Below are 17,496 nucleotides of genomic sequence, written 5' to 3' on the forward strand. Positions count from 1 at the left end.
TGGATCTTCAACAATCATATAATCACACCATTTTTTAAATTTTTTTTTTTACAGAACATGACAATAAAAAGGACTGTTCTGTCATAGATCCAGATGATTTTTTCTGTATACAGTCCTGGGGAAGACACTTGTTTTAGTGTTGCTTACTTTTCTCTGACGTCAAAGCAGTGAACCAAGTTTTTCTTTTTTTTTTTTTTTAATCATTAAGTTGGATATGAAGTCTGACAGAGTCACATGAGGTTTGATTTAGGCTATAACAGAGGCATGTCACTAGAAGGTTATCTGTAGCTTTCAGTCATTTGAGAGTTATGGAAAACTGCTTGCTCTAAGATTCTGTTCTGTCATGACTTAAACCTTTATTTTCAATATTTCCACTTAGTTTAAGGTTAATTATTTTAATTAAATGCAGGTATCATGTCAAGTCTAGTGTATTGTGTATATATCAACTGAACTTGTGTATAACTGACTTAAACAGTATTTAAATATATAAATAAATATAATAAATGCATTATTATTATTATTATTATTATTGGAATTTCTTTAAAGACAATTGTCCTCTACAAAAAAGTGAAAATCATGATGTGTAGCTACACATATTAGTTTTAGGAAAGTTTTGAGAAGGAATCTTTGACCTCTAATGTGTCAGCAGTGAATGCTTAAAAAGGTTTGAAGGAGCAACATATCTCTGTGTATACAACTGACAGAGGTCATCTTTTGGCAAGTAATGCAGTGAAAGAGCTGGATCAACATTCATGTAGCCAATGGATGATGGAAGTTTGTGGGTGTACCTTTCTGTCTGGGGGATCCAAGGGCCGCCAGTTGTTGGCTCTGAGCTGGTGAAGCTCGTCAAATTTGAGGCTTATGTTCTCGATTGACAACTGAAGCATATCCCAAAAACCGGCCAGATCTGAGGCTACTGGACGAGGGTGGGCTTTGGGGTTCTATGACAGTAGGTAAGTAGGAAGAATAGAAAAAAAAACAAGAAAATGAATAAAAAGTTGTTATACACACTCTCATGTTCAACTTTGTACAGTATCTCAAAAAACTTCATGTCTGTGAATTCTGTCTGTGTATTGTATTTATTCTTTTCTATTCTTACTCTATTTCTATTCAAGTACAGCACTGCTGTACTTATTCTTAGTTTATCTTATTTCTGTATGGTTGTATATATGTATATTTGAATTTTTTCATTTTTATTTTATTATTTTTACACTTTGCACCTTTGATCCAGGAGGACGATATTTCGTCGCACTGCATACTTGAGCATATATTGTTGGGTTGAGAATAGAACACTACTTGACTTGACTTGAAATAGTAAAAGATACTCGTATGCAGTTATAGAAATATATGATGGCATTTTGCATGATAAGCTTGGCATTAATTACCATTTGCCATTACTAATATTTTGTTACATTCAGTTGATCAGTCAATCAAATATTTACTGTATAATCAAAGTAAAGGTTTCTTTCTTCAGTAAATGAAACAATTTAAAAGGTTAAACATTAGAAAACACAAGCAAAATATTGGAAAAATTGAAATTAAAAAGCCCACTAAAAGGAAAAGGAAGAAATGAAATATATATTTTTAAAAAAATTTAGTTAGGCTCAAGTCTGCTACACAGAAACACAAAATTCTTTCCACTGGTTCAGACTCACCAGGTTCTCCTCACACAGCTCCCTGAACTGTTCAAACTTCTGGGACATCAGAAGCTGAGCACTTCCCATTGCACTTCTCATCTTCTCTAGGACTATAAGCACAGACACAGAGCTTAGAAAGAGATTCTTCTAGACATTGATCTGTTCTTAACATGCACATACTCAGCAACATTATTGATTGGCAACTAACAAATTTATTTAACCCTCAGGAGCTATTCTGAGAGCTTGGCAACATTTGAACCTACTCTGAATGTGGGTGTAACCCTGTCCCATTAAATGCCATTGCTCTTGATGCTCTTGATGCTTAATTTTATGACTATTTGAATTTGTTTTATATACCAGAGCTGACTACCTGGTCACACACAATCCTGAGGACTATATTATTATTTACAGTAGTGTAAAATTAGAATATCTTAGAACCATTCTTATTTTTCTGATTTTAATGCAGAAAAGTAAACTGTCACATAAACTACATTCATTACACACAAAGTACAATATAGTCATTGCATCAATGGCTAACAATAACTATAATAATTATAACATATATACAATACACTACCGGTCAAAGGTTTTGGAATACTTTTCCAGTTTTTTTTATTGTAAATTATGCAGTTTAATGTCTCATTGCACTCTGAAATGAAAGCATATCACAAATAAGGAATTTGAGTTAAAAAAATAAATCATGAAATCATTTATAGATCAAAGTGTATTCTAAACTTTTAACTCATCAAAGTAGGCACCTTTAGTAGATATAACAGCTGTACACACCCGTGGCATTCTTTCTGCAACAGAAATCAAATATTCTTCAGAAAGTTCTTCCCATATCTGTAGCAGAAGTTCCCATAAATGTGGACCTTGTAGGTTGCTTTGCTTTCACTCTTCTGTCCAGTTCATCCCAAACCAGCTCAATGGGGTTTAAGTCTGGAGACTGTGCTGGACACTCCATGTTTTCAAGCTCACCATCTTGTTCTTTTTTCCTGAGGTAGCCCTGGCATAGCTTGGACTGTTTGGGGTCATTATCTTGCTGTAGGATGAACCCCTGACCAACTAGGTGCAATCTTCTTGGCAATCTTCTTGGCAATCTTCCTAAGGCTGCAGATGTCTTTGTTACTTGTGTACCATTTGATAGCAGACTTTTCCCTTCCATTAGTATGCTTCCATACAGCACTTTGTTAACAGCCAATCTTTTCAGCAGTGACCTTCTTCAGCTTTAGGACCAAATATACTCGCTACATTGGTCATGTTACCATTTATCAAGCACTGAGGGCAAAAGTACTTTTCCAGAAAGCCTAATCTTATCAAACTGTTGCAGACTCTCCACACTATATAAATAAGATTTAATTGAACTGATATATCATCACAATGGAGGTAATACACTGTATTTGTAGTACAGTGGCTTGCAAAAGTATTCGTATTGAACTTTTCCACATTTTGTCACATTACAGCCACAAACATGAATCAATGTTATTGGAATTCCAGGTGAAAGACTAATACAAAGTGGTGTACACGTGAGAAGTGGAATGAAAATCATACATGATTCCAAACATTTTTTACAAATAAATAACTGCAAAGTGGGGTGTGCGTAATTATTCAGCCCCCTGAGTCAATACTTTGTAGAACCACCTTTTGCTGCAATTCCAGCTGCCAGTCTTTTAGGGTATGTCTCTACCAGCTTTGCACATCTAGAGACTGAAATCCTTGCCTTGAAAGTTCAAGGGGGCCGAATACTTTTGCAAGCCACTGTATTTCATTAGCAGTTTACTCAAACGCAACTTATTGAATGAGATTCTAGGAAACAATCAAATTTATATGTTACCTCCTAAACCTCTGGTAGAGGATCCAAGCGTTAGGAAAACACACACACATGAAGGATGGGGTCTGAGAGAGATTTTTTGACATGAAGAACAACAACAACACACAAACACACATGCACACAAAGACGTACTGTCTTCAGGCAGGTCATTCTCTCGCTGGTCGAGTTCCATCTGTCGACACCAGCCTTCCATGCGGTCGGTTTCAGCCTGCAGCAGCTTCAGAAACCACCGTCCATCTCTCTGGCAAACTGATCTCTGCACCACCTGCCATTTAAATAATGAAACTATCACAGACTGGAGACAAGCCTGCATGGAATTTATGTTCACTACAGAAACTGTATATTGTACTTTCTTCAGGGTTGATAAGTTAATTGTAATTCACTTCACAATAATTTAGCCTTGGCCATGAGGAAGTTCCTGAGACCCAAGCTGCCCCCATCTGTATCTGCACTCTGTGCTGTTTTAATGTGTTATGTTAAATAAAATGCATCTACATACATACTCAAAGAAATACCCAAACAATAATAATTTCCCACTCGCCCAGTTTGGGGGTCACTGTTCTGTTATCACTAAAAGTTGTAAAATGTTGTATCACTAAAATATCATTCTCAGTCAGTTGTTATTCATTATGTGTTTACAGCACCCTCTGTGGTTGCTCCAAGTAAGTGGACTTAGAAACGGCTTTATTTTGAAAAAACTTTATTGAACAGGAAGTCCGCTCAGTCAAGAAAAGCGAGTGAGCAAAAAGAAGGGAAACATATCGACACACAGTTTATGGTGTCCTGTTGGAGAAAATACTGTCCACATCTTCTGTTTAAGGTTGTATCGCCGGTATGTACTTAAAGTATAAGTTGCAACTCTGTTTTTGTGCAATATGTTGCCCGCTAATGCAGTATTTGGCTGTAAAGCTAGTCCTTTTGTTAAGCTAGTTACCCGCGATTTTGGAGGTCCTCTGGATAGCATCAATAGTACAAGTTTACATAATTAGACATATGACATATGCTATGTAGTAGCAGGATGGTATATAAATGCATATTATGCTGCACATATGTATATCATGACTGTATTTTTTTGTCTTGTTTTTAGTTTTACCCTTTTGAATGTCAGTAAACCTGTTGACAACACTCATCGGTCTTCAGAGTGGTGATATAAGAAAGGTGTTAACGCCCCTGCATCAGACATGCACCCATAACAGCACAGTCACTCCCTCAAGTGCTAAGATTACCACGAGGACTCCAGTTGCCTTCACCCGCCACATCTTCTCTAGCTTTTCTCTCTGCCCTTGATATTTAGTATCGAGCTTCTCAGGATCCTTCTTCCTAATGCTATCACTTAGTATAGATACAACTATCACTATGGCCATCTTCCTCTGCTTGTCCACTACCACTATGTCAGATGGCTTAGCCATCACCAGTTTGTCCATCCGTATCTAGAAGTCCCACAGGATCCTAGCTCGGTCATTCTCAACCACCCTGGGGGACGTATCCCATTTTGGCCTCAGGACTTCCAGGCCATACTCGGATGTACTACATCTACAGATGTTTCTGTATAATATCCTAGCCACGTGGTTATGGGGGCGATTGTGGCTCAAGAGTTGGGAGTTTGCCTTGTAATGGGAAGGTTGCCGGTTCGAGCCCCGGCTTGGACAGTCTCGGTCATTGTGTCCTTGGGCAAAACACTTCACCCGTTGCCTACTGGTGGTGGTCAGCGGGCCCGGTGGCGCCAGTGTCCGGCAGCCTCTCCTCTGTCAGTGCGCCCCAGGGTGGCTGTGGCTACAATGTAGCTTGCCCTCACCAGTGTGTGAATGGGTTGATGACTGGATATGTAAAGTGCTTTGGGGTCCTTAGGGACTAGTAAAGCGCTATATAAATACAGGCCATTTACCATTTAAATGTATGCCCTGCCTGCTAGAATCTTGCTATTAACAACAGGTATGAAATAGCTGCCTACTGACCAATCAGTCCTTCAGAATAAAGAATAAATTCACCTTTTGTGGAAGCTCTTCTGTGGGGAGAGTAGGACAGTTTAAAAGTTTTTCAGTATGCTTTGTGTTTCCCGGATAAACATCAATAATAAATATAGATTCTTAGCTGTAACCTTTGCCACAACAACCGTCGCCTTGAGGCGTTGTGATTTGGTGCGGTATAAATAAAACTGAATTGAATTGAGTACTTGATTGTAATCTGCTGTTGAATCTTTTTTTACACTGCTGGAAACACAGAACAAAGACCAAAGATTCCTGTTTAATTAAATTAACTTTACTTTGATCTGCCAAAAAACTAAAGTAATTTCTGTGCCTCCTTTATAAGGCTCTGGGAAAGTAAGCTCCATCCATCCATTCTCTTCTGCGCAGGGTGAGATGTGGGGTACACCCTGGACAGCTTGGCAGACTGTCACATAGCCAAGGGACAGTAAGCTTTAATGTTTAAATGGATTCAATTCAATTTTATTTATACAGCGCCAAATCACAACAACAGTCACCTCAAGGAGCTTTATATTGTAAGGTAGACCCTACAATAATACATACAGAGAAAAACCCAACAGTCATATGACCCCCTATGAGCAAGCGCTGTGGCGACAGTGAGAAGGAAACATTCTATTTCAACAATAAGAAACATCCAGCAGAACCAGGCGCAGGGAGGGGCGGCCATCTGCCAATCAAGTTTAAAGTTTCAAAACTCTAATTTGCAATCTCCTTAGATTTAAACAGCAGCACTATGAGTCTCAGTCTGAGCCAGAAAATACTGAAGTTTAATTAAAATATTAACTTTATCGATCTGTGTGTTAAATCAACAGATTAAACATGAATAAATTATTCATTCTATTCAATCTAAAAGACTCCAATTAGGCTTAAAACTTTCCTTTTTAGAGTTATGGTGCAATAGGTGTAGGCTGCTCAGGGTTTCCCATGATGCACTCAGTATTTCTTCTTTGCTCAACTTTTCTCACTCACTATGTGTTTGCACACAATTCTGTGTTTAATCATTAGTTATTATTAATCTCTTGCTCTCCTCCACAACATGTCTTTGTCCTGTCTTCCTCCCCTGATGCCATAGAGAAAGAAAAAGATTTATCAAAGGATCTGTGGGAGAAGATAGTTGAAGAGAGAGAGAGTATGCATAGTATGCAAACGGCTACCAAACAGCCATCATAATTTGTCATACAATAAGAAAGGACAAATCAACAATTGACAATGACTAATTAATATTAAAATCTGTAACATAATGTATTGTTTGAAGTTTGGTCTGTTACTGTTACTATTTTTACCATTTCTTCTTGGAGCAACTGTAACCCACATAATTTCCTTAGGGATTAATAAAGTATTCTGATTCTGATTGTTTCAGGATGACCTGCCATTATCCAATGACACGTCTGCTTACCTGTATCTTTTGCTCATTTCTCCTCCTCTTCTTTTCTATTTTTTCTAAACTGAGCACCTGATGTCTTTGAACTTTTCTTGTCCATCTTCCATTGGTTTTAATTTTCCACTCCAGTACAAATCCCCCAACCCGAGAATCACCACAACATAACCTAACAGACCTACACCTTAGTTCACAGATTCACTTTGTCTAAGGTGTATTTCTGGGATTTCACACAACCCAGGATTCAAATCATGAATACATAATGGACTTGGATTTACATCATTAAGAATGAAATGTGCTCTATTTGGAAGCAGCCACCCCCCCCTCCCCTTTCGACAGGTTGTGTGTGAGACTTTAAATCATCAAACTGTAAATTATAAATTTTAAATTGTTATTGATCCCTTTACCCCTGGTCCTAAAGTGTATATTTATTTTCTTACTCTTTTTATATTTATTGTTTGTTTACTTGCACTGCTGTAACTGGAGCCTCGTCGTCTCGTCTCTCTATATACTGGACTGTATGTAGCGGAGATGACAATAAAGTTTACTTTGACTTCAGCAGCGCGCAGGCGCACCGAGGGCTCTCACGCTCACTTTTTGCATATAGAATTTTGAAAAAACATCGGTGCAAATTATAAGTCTGTATCGTAATGTCTGGTGTTTTCGTGTTTGTTGTTTTGTTTTCATTTTGTTTTATTTTGCGAGTTGGTTATTAGATGCTGCTCCAGCCAGCCAGAGAATCCCCCGCCGCCCCGCCCTCTCCTCCCTGTGCTGCAAGCAGCAGGCGCACCTCACTAGCGGAGGGCGCCCTTACTCCCAGCAAATAGGCGATAGAAAACCGATCGGTGCCTACGACTTTCCCAATATGCGCTGGCTGATGTCGGGGCAGCATTTTTTTGTTTTGTTTTGTTTTTGCCGATGCCCGTGATGCCGCCCCAGGCAACCGCCCGTGTCGCCCGTATCAAAAACCGCTACTGCAAACAATTGTAGTGTTCAAACTCTAATTAAGAAGTAGAAAATGAGGATTATGTTTAAACCAAGCCACAGACAGGTAGACCAACAAAAGTTTCAGCCAAAACTGCCAGAAAATTGTTCAGGATGCAAAGAAAAACCCACAAATAACCACAGCGGACATACAGGACTCGCTGAAAAAAAAGGAGGGGGCACTTGAAGAACAATGGGCTACATGGTCCCCAGAAGAAAACCACTACTGCACTAATGCCCCAAAGCAGCCCATTTACAACATGCTAAATAACTCGGAAGCAAGCCTCAACACCGAGATGGATTACTTACATTGGGGATTTTGGGATGTATGAGCTACACAGGCACAGGGAACCTTTCCAAAATTGATTTCAAGATTAATGCAGCATGTTATCAGAAAATACTGGAGGAAAATTTGCACTCCTCAGCCCGCAAGCTGTGGATGGGATGCACATGTACATTCCAACATGACAATAATCCAAAGCACAAGGCCGAGTCCACCTTTAATTTCTTACAGGAAAAAAAGTAAATATTCTAGAGTCGCCATCCCAGTCTCCTGATTACAATGTCATTGAGCCACTTTTGGGATATCTCAAACATGCAGGTCATGTAAGACAGCCCAAGGATTTACAGGAACTGGAGGCATTTTGCCAAGAAGAATGGGCAGCTTTACCATCTGCGAAAATAAAGTGCATCATCAACAACAACCACAAAATACTTCAAGCAGTCATTGATGTTAAAGGAGGCAATACACACTATTGAGAAATAGGGTATGTAAACTTTTGATCAGGGTCATTGGGGTAGTTGGGTAGTTTTTTTGACAATGGTTTCACCCAACCACTAACCATTAGTGAAAGAAAAGCTTTTGTATTAGCATCCGTATTCTCTAGAAAATAGCCAAAAAAATGACAAATTCTCACCAATATATGTAAACTTATTAACACAACTGTAAATGTAATGTAAAACTAAAATTAACCGAATAGTATCACTGAGTATTCTGCCACATACCTCCAGTATAGCAGAACTGTTGAAATTGACATCAAGTTGGTCATCTGTTACACTGTCTATCCATGGGTCTGGAGGGGGAAGGATGGATGGGTCAAAGCCCACATCCTCATAGTCATCAGAGGCACAGGCATGGTAGTGGTTCCCTGAGCCCTGGATGCTGACTGTGGAAGTGGCGGCATCGCGGGAATATTGCCGAGGGATGGCACGAGATGACAGTACTTCCATGTCAGTGTCCGGGGAGTTTATAGGTGTGTCTAGTAGGTCTGGCATGTCCAGATCTGCCTGGATGGAATAATGAGTACATGAATCAGTGGATTTGTGAGCAGTGCAGGTCTGTTATACCTGTTTGCATTTGTTGCTAAATGATGTTCACCCTCATTTAGAGATGAAGTGAAAGGGCTATTCCATAAAAAAAATCAACTGAAAGTTCACACCTGACTTCCTCAGAATCAGATGATGTTTATTACAAGTGTAATATGTTTAATGAGTATAAAGGAGTGGGCCCAAATTTGGGTTATTTTTATTTGTTTTGGGGTTTTTTTACTTTACTTTTGAGGAAATATTCAAATGAAAAGCCAAGTTATACTTGATTAAAACTGCAACCAAATACATTTTAAACCCACTGCAAGGGTCACAATCTCAAGCCAAAATTGAGCTTTTTAAAGCTCAACGTTTTTTCATAAGTAGCTTTGAGCATGAATAATCAATGTAGCATCATGTGCAATGTCATCCTGCAAGTATCCAGAAACTAAAGAAAGAGTTTTGTTTGGGTATTCCTCGGGACTTCAGTAAAAGACTGCTATCCTTCGAATACTAATAGATATAAAAAGGCTCTCAGAGTGTAGCATTTATAAAGCTCCATATTGGGCTGCAAGTGAATACTATGTGAATTAAACTGTAAATATATATATTTTCTGATTATAACATAAATAGTGACAGACAAACAAAAGACATATGTGCCTTTTTTAAATTTAAATATCTCATAAGCTAAGAGGCATCATAGATCTCAATCAAACTGCCTACTCTTGGACCCTGTTCTGGTTTTCAGTATAGTATTTCTCATGTTTTAAAAAATATGGATGTTTTGTTAAAATATAGCCAGTGCATTTCTTTTACCTTGCACCTCTGGTGCAGGTTTTTCTTTAGCACTGCTTTAAAACTCAAAGCGAGCAGTGTGTCTCAAGGAAGCTGCAAGCATTATTTTGTATGGGTGCACTCAGTACCAAAACTTACCTGCACAGCTGCTGTCACACTATTGGAGCGCTGGAACCGACGATACCTGGCCATCAGAGGGGGAAAAAAAGAATAAATACTAGAAAAAAATGTCTGCCCTCTGCTTTCGGAGAACATATGTCTTCACATACACATCTTTAAAATGTTATAAGTTTACATTTGCACTAGTTTATTCTTTTTCCATCTAACAATTGCTACTTTTTTGTTTAGAGATTTGAGGTTCCCTGTGACTCTAGGATGTCAGTTGTGAGAAGAGGTGTAAAATGAATGCTACCAGAGGTTATGAAAGATTTTCTAAATGCATTAGTTCCAACTGAGCTTAATTTGCAAGTAGCGCAAAATAAATGAAGTAGCTGCTTGTAAATTAGATGCATCATAATCTGGGCTGGCTTACAGTTAGACACTGTCTGTTTTTGCTAAATCAACAGTCTTTCTCCACCATCATGACAGAAAAATGTATGCTTTTCCAAACTGTTTAGATACAGCTGAATGTATGTATCTTGGTCACATCCAACTGGGAGACCCCGAAGCAGATAACACATGCTACCTCGCAAATGGTCTTAAGGGCTATTACACAAGCACATTAAATGGCTACCTATACACAACCCATGTCCACTAGTAGATGGGATGTTAGGATGCTGAAAAGCTGGATTATGGAGAATTCTTCCAGACTCAAAAGACAGAGGATGAATGAATAAAACAATTGGTGTAAGTATTTTTTACAAACACAAATCATTTTTACACACACACAAATTCTCATCTATGGATGCACAAACATGAAATTTTCAGATATTTTGGTTTACAAGGTTACAAAACTCAGTTCACAACTACACATTTGATTTACAAGTACAAAATATTAATGACCACAATTTGAGCCCATAACAATGTACATGTGCATCTGCAACCACAAAAAACTGCTGGCCTCTTAGCTTCACTAGTTTAAGCCTTCTTTAACTTGAAACAGACAAGACAATAAGCAACTGCTGAGTAATTTAAATGATGGATGCAAAGAGGTGAGAAGTTTTATGACAAAAAGCTGTTTGAGATGAAAGAGAGAGCTCACTTTCACTTTGGTACTTTTTATTTGATGTCTGTTTTTAGATTTCATTGGACAAGCACTGCTTCCCTTGCTTGCACTCTCAGAGGAAAAGCACACAGAAAAAATGTGCAGGAGAAAACAAAAGAGAACATTTAAAACGGTCAAGTGTTTGAAATGTGCTTCCCAGTAATAACTTCAAAGAAATGTATAAATGACAAAAGAAGTAGAAAAGAGGGCTATTGTGTTATTGTGTTTAGATACATTAGGCTAAATCCAACAAAAGGAAAAGAACTATGTTATAGAGTAAAGAAAAAAGTTTGTCTCACCCTCTGTCATCTTCCACTTGCACACCTACAGAGGTGAACTTGGAGGGGTCCTCTGGATCTGGAACATCCTCTGGTCCATCAACCTAGAGGAGACAAAAAGAGTAAAACTAAAAATAATCACAACAATAAGCTAAGGCCCTTCATAAAAATGAATATGCATTTCTATATGTAAAGGAGACCCAACACAGATTACAGATTAACAGGAGAAGTAGAATTTTTAGAACAACAGTAATAGTCATCGTAAATAAGAAGTTTGTGTGAAGCTTGTTAAATATTCTCTATTCAGCAGGGTAACATGTGGTTCTTAGCAGAAATGAAAACACAGATAAACAAGCTCCACATAATTTATAAGTAACTGAAGCTCAATATTTCATTGACCGCGATCTCAAGTATACCTGGATGCCTATTGAGAGACATTTCCCCTTCCTGAGCGCATCTTTCCTATAATCATCCCGGTGGTCTTCAACTATTTGCCCCCTGCTCAGGACTGAGGGGATGGTGGTGTTGACTGTCATGGTGCTATTGTTGACATGCTGACTCGCTGGTCCGTGGACCTATGCAAGAATATTGAGAACACTGTAAATAGAATATTCAGTAAGACAATAAAAATACAGTGTATTCTAGCTGAAATTGGAAAATGTTTGTGGGTGTTTATTAGAACGATGCTTACTGTAAAAACTAAAGCACTAAAGCACTGACCTGAGCATTAGCAGCCTCTATGGCAGCTGTCAAGGCCTTCATACTGTCAATGCTTTCTGTGGAGTTACTAAGCCCTGATTGGATGGTCATGTCACCTCTAGGTCCCTCTTCTTCCATGTAGGCATCCTGGTTAGTTTTAGAATACACAGTCATTTTAAGACAAGTTATATCACACACCTTCATCCATCCATGAATAAAACCATGAATCAGCTGATGAACATTACCTGATGCTGCTGAAGTGAAGCAGAGCAAAGTTACAGAGGTCTCATTAGAGACACAGCTAAGCGTTTTGCAATTTGGTAGAATTTGTAGAAGTTTAAATTTCTTCAGTATTGAACAGCAGAAATTAGGCTTTCTTGTTGGGGGTCATTTTGGGGAAAAAACCCAGCAGCCAACAGCACCGTACACAACAGTAGACTGGTGTTTAATAAGCAAGCGAATAATGCAGAAAATACAGATTTGAGATGGTCAACTGTTCTTGAAGTACAAGAAGCTGGTGGTGGAAGTAAAACAGCAAAAATTTATCCAACGTGAAGTAGTTTTTATATTCTTTTGTGCTGGTCCAGTGAATTTTGGTGAGAGTGACAAAACCTGCAAAATCTGTGAGATGTCGCCCTTTAGCACCCGACGTGTCCATGTACGGGCCGTTGGGTGAACGGGGTGACCGGGCTCTGGGTTTACATCTTTTTGCAGAATCCATTTACCTGCTCGCATTTGCTGTTTTAGCTGTTTGGCAGTTGTTGAAATAGTTTTGTAAGCTTTAGCCTGAGATTCTGGCGTTTCTGGCAAAATACATTTATATTTAAAAACTAATTCAGGATTTAATGAATTGATATCGCTTTATTCAAACTAAAATCGATTTGAACCGGGAAAATCAATTTTTTAAACCCACCCCCAATCCTGGTGCCACATGCACTTATGGACATCGTTATGTTCGAACATGGTCTTCGTTATGGACAAACTGCACAGAAGTCCAGTAATATAACACCACCAAGGTTCAGATTAGTTCTCTCAATCACACCACTCCACATCTCACTGTTGTTGTCCATGTGAGCGTTGAAGTCTCCCAGTAGGACAATGGAGTCACCATCAGACGGTTGCTTCCCTGCACCTAGTGCAGGGAAGCAACCGTCTCATCCTCCGAAGAGCATCCCAATGTACCCACAGCTGTCTCACAAAACTGAAGGGAAAAGAGACCCACAACAAGCAACAACTGAAGGTCACTGCAGAAAGGCCTGGCAGAGCATCTCAAGGAAAAAAATACAGCATATGATGATATCCATGGGATCTAGACTTCAGGGAGTCAATGACCTGAAAGGACTTTCATCCATATTAAAATTAATTCCTATATTTTAAATTGTGTTGAAAATAATGGACTGCGTATAAAACACAGTTAATGCAGTTTTTTTAGTAAATTCCAAATTATGGACGAAACTGCAGAAGACCAAGTGTGAATGTAAGCACTATTACTTAGGAAACAATAAAAGTACGTATGCTTCCTTTATATTGCTATGAATGACACCCCCATGGTACACATAAGGATGTAATCACACAAAGAGCAGATTAACATGATGGACTCATTTTTTGTGCAGTACCTGTGCAGACTCTGTGCTGCTCTGGGCTGTAATGGAGATGTATGGCTTGGAGGCTGTGGAGCAGGTTGAAGTTCTGGGTGGCACTGGAGGAGGAGTTTTCTTGTAAGTGGTGATGCAAGATGAAACTAAAGGAACAAGAAAGAAGAAGAGAGAACGGGAAGATGAGGAGACAGGATGTGTTAAAAATTAGTTTTATATACAAACACTGCACCAGAATGACAAGATTTGAGGTAACTATGCCTATAACCAAAAGTTGTGTTTTTACATTTGTACCCAGATACAAGACCTATAACTGATCACATTTTCGATACCAGAAAATCTACATCATCTTTAAGGACATAATTTTTAAATTTCTTTTGATTTGTTTAATTATAAAAGTGGATATGGATAAATAAGAACTATGACACAATATTAAGCCACATTTTCACAAAAGTGAAAGCTATTTTTTATGATGTTGAAAGGTGCAAGTTCAATAATGCAACGAAAAACTATAATCCTATATACTGTGAAGTAAAAATTACGAGAAAAATGAAAGAACAAAGCAGGTGTAAAGTAAGGGTACCATTTATGTGTAGCCAACTGAAAGTGGCTGGGGTAGATGAATATAAAACGGACATAAAAAAGGACATGTTGTGGACTTGCGGACAGGCACTGTGTTTTGAACAACTGTGTGAAACAGATTTGTTTAAGTGATATGTAAATAAAGGTCTGCTTTATTACACGTTCCACACAATGGATTTAATGTCACAGGTTCAATGCTGGGTGACAAAACAACACAACAAAGTTTTCATTAAAACTTTCTGTGACAGTTTCGCAAGGGTACTGATCTAGAGCTATCAGTTTAGTTTTTAATAAAATATAAATAGTGTGCAGGGAGATATGCACTGTGAATAGGCCTCCAAAATATGTAATTGACCAATAATTATATAATCACAAGAGATAATTAAATGACCAGTCATCTTAAATTAGGTTATGTGAGAACAGCGTTTCCTTAAAAACATGCAGTGGGAGAGATTTATGCTTGACACACACTAGGGGAGCAATTAGGGTGGGGGCACAACGGTCCAATCCCCAGCTACTGAAACTAGGTTTTAGAACATAGAACACCATTTTATACTATGTTATACCTATTCTAGTTATAACTGAGAAAATATTGCCTTGGTATATTTTAGCCAGAATTATCAGACTCTTCCATGGCAGTAGATGGTAAATGGACTGGTTCTTATATAGGACCAATGTTGAGCAGTACTTGGTGAGGGCTAGTTCTTTTAGGTTCAGCAGCTAACAAGATGGTGTATCGGTCAGGATACAGGAAGGAGGACAAGGTGTTTTACCAGCTGTTTTATTGCCACCTAGATGCTCAGTGTTGCCAGCAGTCTGTAGTAACAAACAAATTGCCATGAGTATAATAATGTATACAGCAACAGCTCCACTAAGATAAACATAAAATATTAAATGAAATAAACCAACACATCCATCTGAATATATACATAACATATGACTCGAACTATACCAATGTTACATCTCTCGCTCCAAACACAGAAAGAACTCAATTAAACACAGTGAGAATGTCATACGTAGCAGAAACATCCACTCTAACTGTGAACAAAGGGACTTTGGCGCCATCCTGTGGCCGAATAAAATTACTACATAATGGCGGCAGCCAGCGGCACATGCCTCTAATCACGAGATGAAAAATGCGCTGCTACAACGCGGTAGAAAGTAACTAAAGCCGCGGCAAACATCAGGAACTGAAGTAAGATTGCATAAACTGAATAAAACATTAAAAGAAGGATATACAAATGTGACTGAAAGTTAAAATGTGATGGAATTACTGAAAAGTCGTTCTAAGAATAACATAGAAAAGAAAAAGATGTTATACAGTCATTTTAAAGTTTGTTTTAAATTGTGTATGTAGAAAAGTCAGAAAGAAAGAGGATGATAAGTCGTGACATCTTCTGATGTCATCTCAGAAGATGTTACATCCAGAGAGGGAGGAGAAAGGATGACCTGGTAGAAAAGTGTTGTGCAGAAGAAATAAGTTGCTCTTCCCTCTGTTTTCTGTCAGATGAGCAGTTCACATATTTGAAGCTAAGAAGTTTATAATTGGAAATTCCAGCAGACACGCCAGAGGGATCAATCGCTGCCCAAACTGTACACTTGCAAATAGGTTTTCTATTTTTCGACTTTTTCTCAGTTCATTTTTGCAATGTTAGATTATAGATTCAAGAGTATTTGGATTTCCACTCAGCACTCCCTAGGCTAGGCCGTCCATGCTCACCAAGCCTACCTTGGATATCAAGAGACAGATAACTGAAGCTCAGAGGTCGGCCGGATTAACAAGGTCGACGTCAGGTGTTGGGGAACCAGGACACACTGGGACTACTGGAACAAGAAGGCATAAGTGGGGAAGAGATGAAAACAGGGCACTGTCGGAATGCCATCACACAAGTAACACCAGCGGAAGGGGTTACATGAAGAGGATAGGGGACCTATGGAATCTTTGATACACAGTATCATGTCTGACGGCGAAACAACTACTAGCTCAGTGTTCCAATATTCAGAAGAAGGGACTGCTATCACAGCTGGAGATCAACAAGGTACAAAACAAATACTATGGCACAGACCTTCCCAAAGTGTGGGGCCCGCAGAGCCATTGCAGGGGGGGCACGGTATGAAAAGGAAAAAACAAAACAAAAAAACCAATGCTTGGACACTGCTAGCACGGGGCGCCTCCACAAACGCAAATCAGGAGATGAAGCATAGCTGAATATGTTTCCAAACCAGGGGTAGGCAACCTTTCTAATGGCGAGTGCCATTTAAAATTTCCTCAGAAGTCAGTGTGCCATATGATTGCATTAGCAATAAATTTAATAACGCTCTATATGAACAGTTACACATTATATAGAACCACTTTATAGAATTATATTTGTTTGCAAATGTTGGCAGCTATCAGCGAATAGTTATCAGCTATTTTGAAACAAAAAAAAGACACTTTTTATCCATAACAGCAAATGAACTGTACAACAGAAAATACAAATGCTATTTATGGTCTCCTCACAACAATGATAAGAAAAATAAACTGGGCCAATATGGTATGTTTGTTAATACAGAGATACACATGTTAATGTGATCTCTGGTCTCCCACTCAGAGACACAGGTCTCCGAGTGTCCAACATTCAGACGGCTACCTGAGGACACTCATGTGAGAGAAAATCTGCTCACACAGATATGTAGAGCCAAATACTGTCAATAAGGCCTCTGCAGTGTTCTGAAGACAGTTAAACTTGTCAGGTAGTGATGTCCAGCAGGTGAAAATGCAGCTCCATGAACACGCACAGCTGTGGATTCCAGCTGCTTCGATGTCGCATTAACTGGCATTAACTCAGCCAGTTAATGCGAGACAAATCTAGCTGCTCATTAAAGATTTCTGGTTTGATCAGAAAATAAAACATTGGTCCATACACCTGAAAGTCCCAAAAATGCATTGTGTCTCGAGTCTATGGATGCATTTTGACTAAAGACCGGCCCCCCAGATATTAAAGCCATAAAGCCTTTGAATGAAAACAAACACTGTTGTGACAGTGATGTACACTGTCTTGTTGGTAAATGTATGATTTCTATTCATTTTACGTCAGATAAAAACTTTGGTTGTAAGCTTCAGATAATTATTTAATAACAGCCAGACATTTTAAATGAGAATAAGAAAGTATTTCTTTGTGCCCCCCTTTCCCTGTTAATGCCCTACCTGGCCCCCTGGCAACACTTTGCTAGACCCGCCCCT

General features: G+C 38.7%; 1 protein-coding gene across 2 annotated transcripts in view; it reads right to left on the reverse strand.

Annotated features, from left to right (window-relative positions):
• dlgap1a (discs, large (Drosophila) homolog-associated protein 1a) overlaps nucleotides 1–16,104 on the reverse strand; it is a 29,103-nt gene extending 12,999 nt beyond the window's left edge. Inside the window, exons 1-10 of one of the 2 annotated variants that reach the window (XM_005465082.4) lie at nucleotides 16,003–16,101; nucleotides 13,713–13,837; nucleotides 12,118–12,243; nucleotides 11,814–11,972; nucleotides 11,419–11,501; nucleotides 10,054–10,099; nucleotides 8,821–9,102; nucleotides 3,601–3,733; nucleotides 1,656–1,747; nucleotides 789–941 (exon numbers count right to left, since the gene is read on the reverse strand). In XM_005465082.4, coding sequence (XP_005465139.3) covers nucleotides 789–941; nucleotides 1,656–1,747; nucleotides 3,601–3,733; nucleotides 8,821–9,102; nucleotides 10,054–10,099; nucleotides 11,419–11,501; nucleotides 11,814–11,972; nucleotides 12,118–12,234 — 1,065 coding nt within the window. In that variant the 5' untranslated portion in view covers nucleotides 12,235–12,243; nucleotides 13,713–13,837; nucleotides 16,003–16,101. Of the gene's footprint in view, nucleotides 1–788; nucleotides 942–1,655; nucleotides 1,748–3,600; nucleotides 3,734–8,820; nucleotides 9,103–10,053; nucleotides 10,100–11,418; nucleotides 11,502–11,813; nucleotides 11,973–12,117; nucleotides 12,244–13,712; nucleotides 13,838–16,002 lie in introns of both variants that reach the window. The other variant, XM_013267145.3, reaches the window with a different exon arrangement.
• Nucleotides 16,105–17,496: the final 1,392 nt, after the last annotated feature.

This window comes from Oreochromis niloticus, linkage group LG18 (genome assembly GCF_001858045.2).
Source record: "Oreochromis niloticus isolate F11D_XX linkage group LG18, O_niloticus_UMD_NMBU, whole genome shotgun sequence".
Classification (NCBI taxonomy): domain Eukaryota; kingdom Metazoa; phylum Chordata; class Actinopteri; order Cichliformes; family Cichlidae; genus Oreochromis; species Oreochromis niloticus.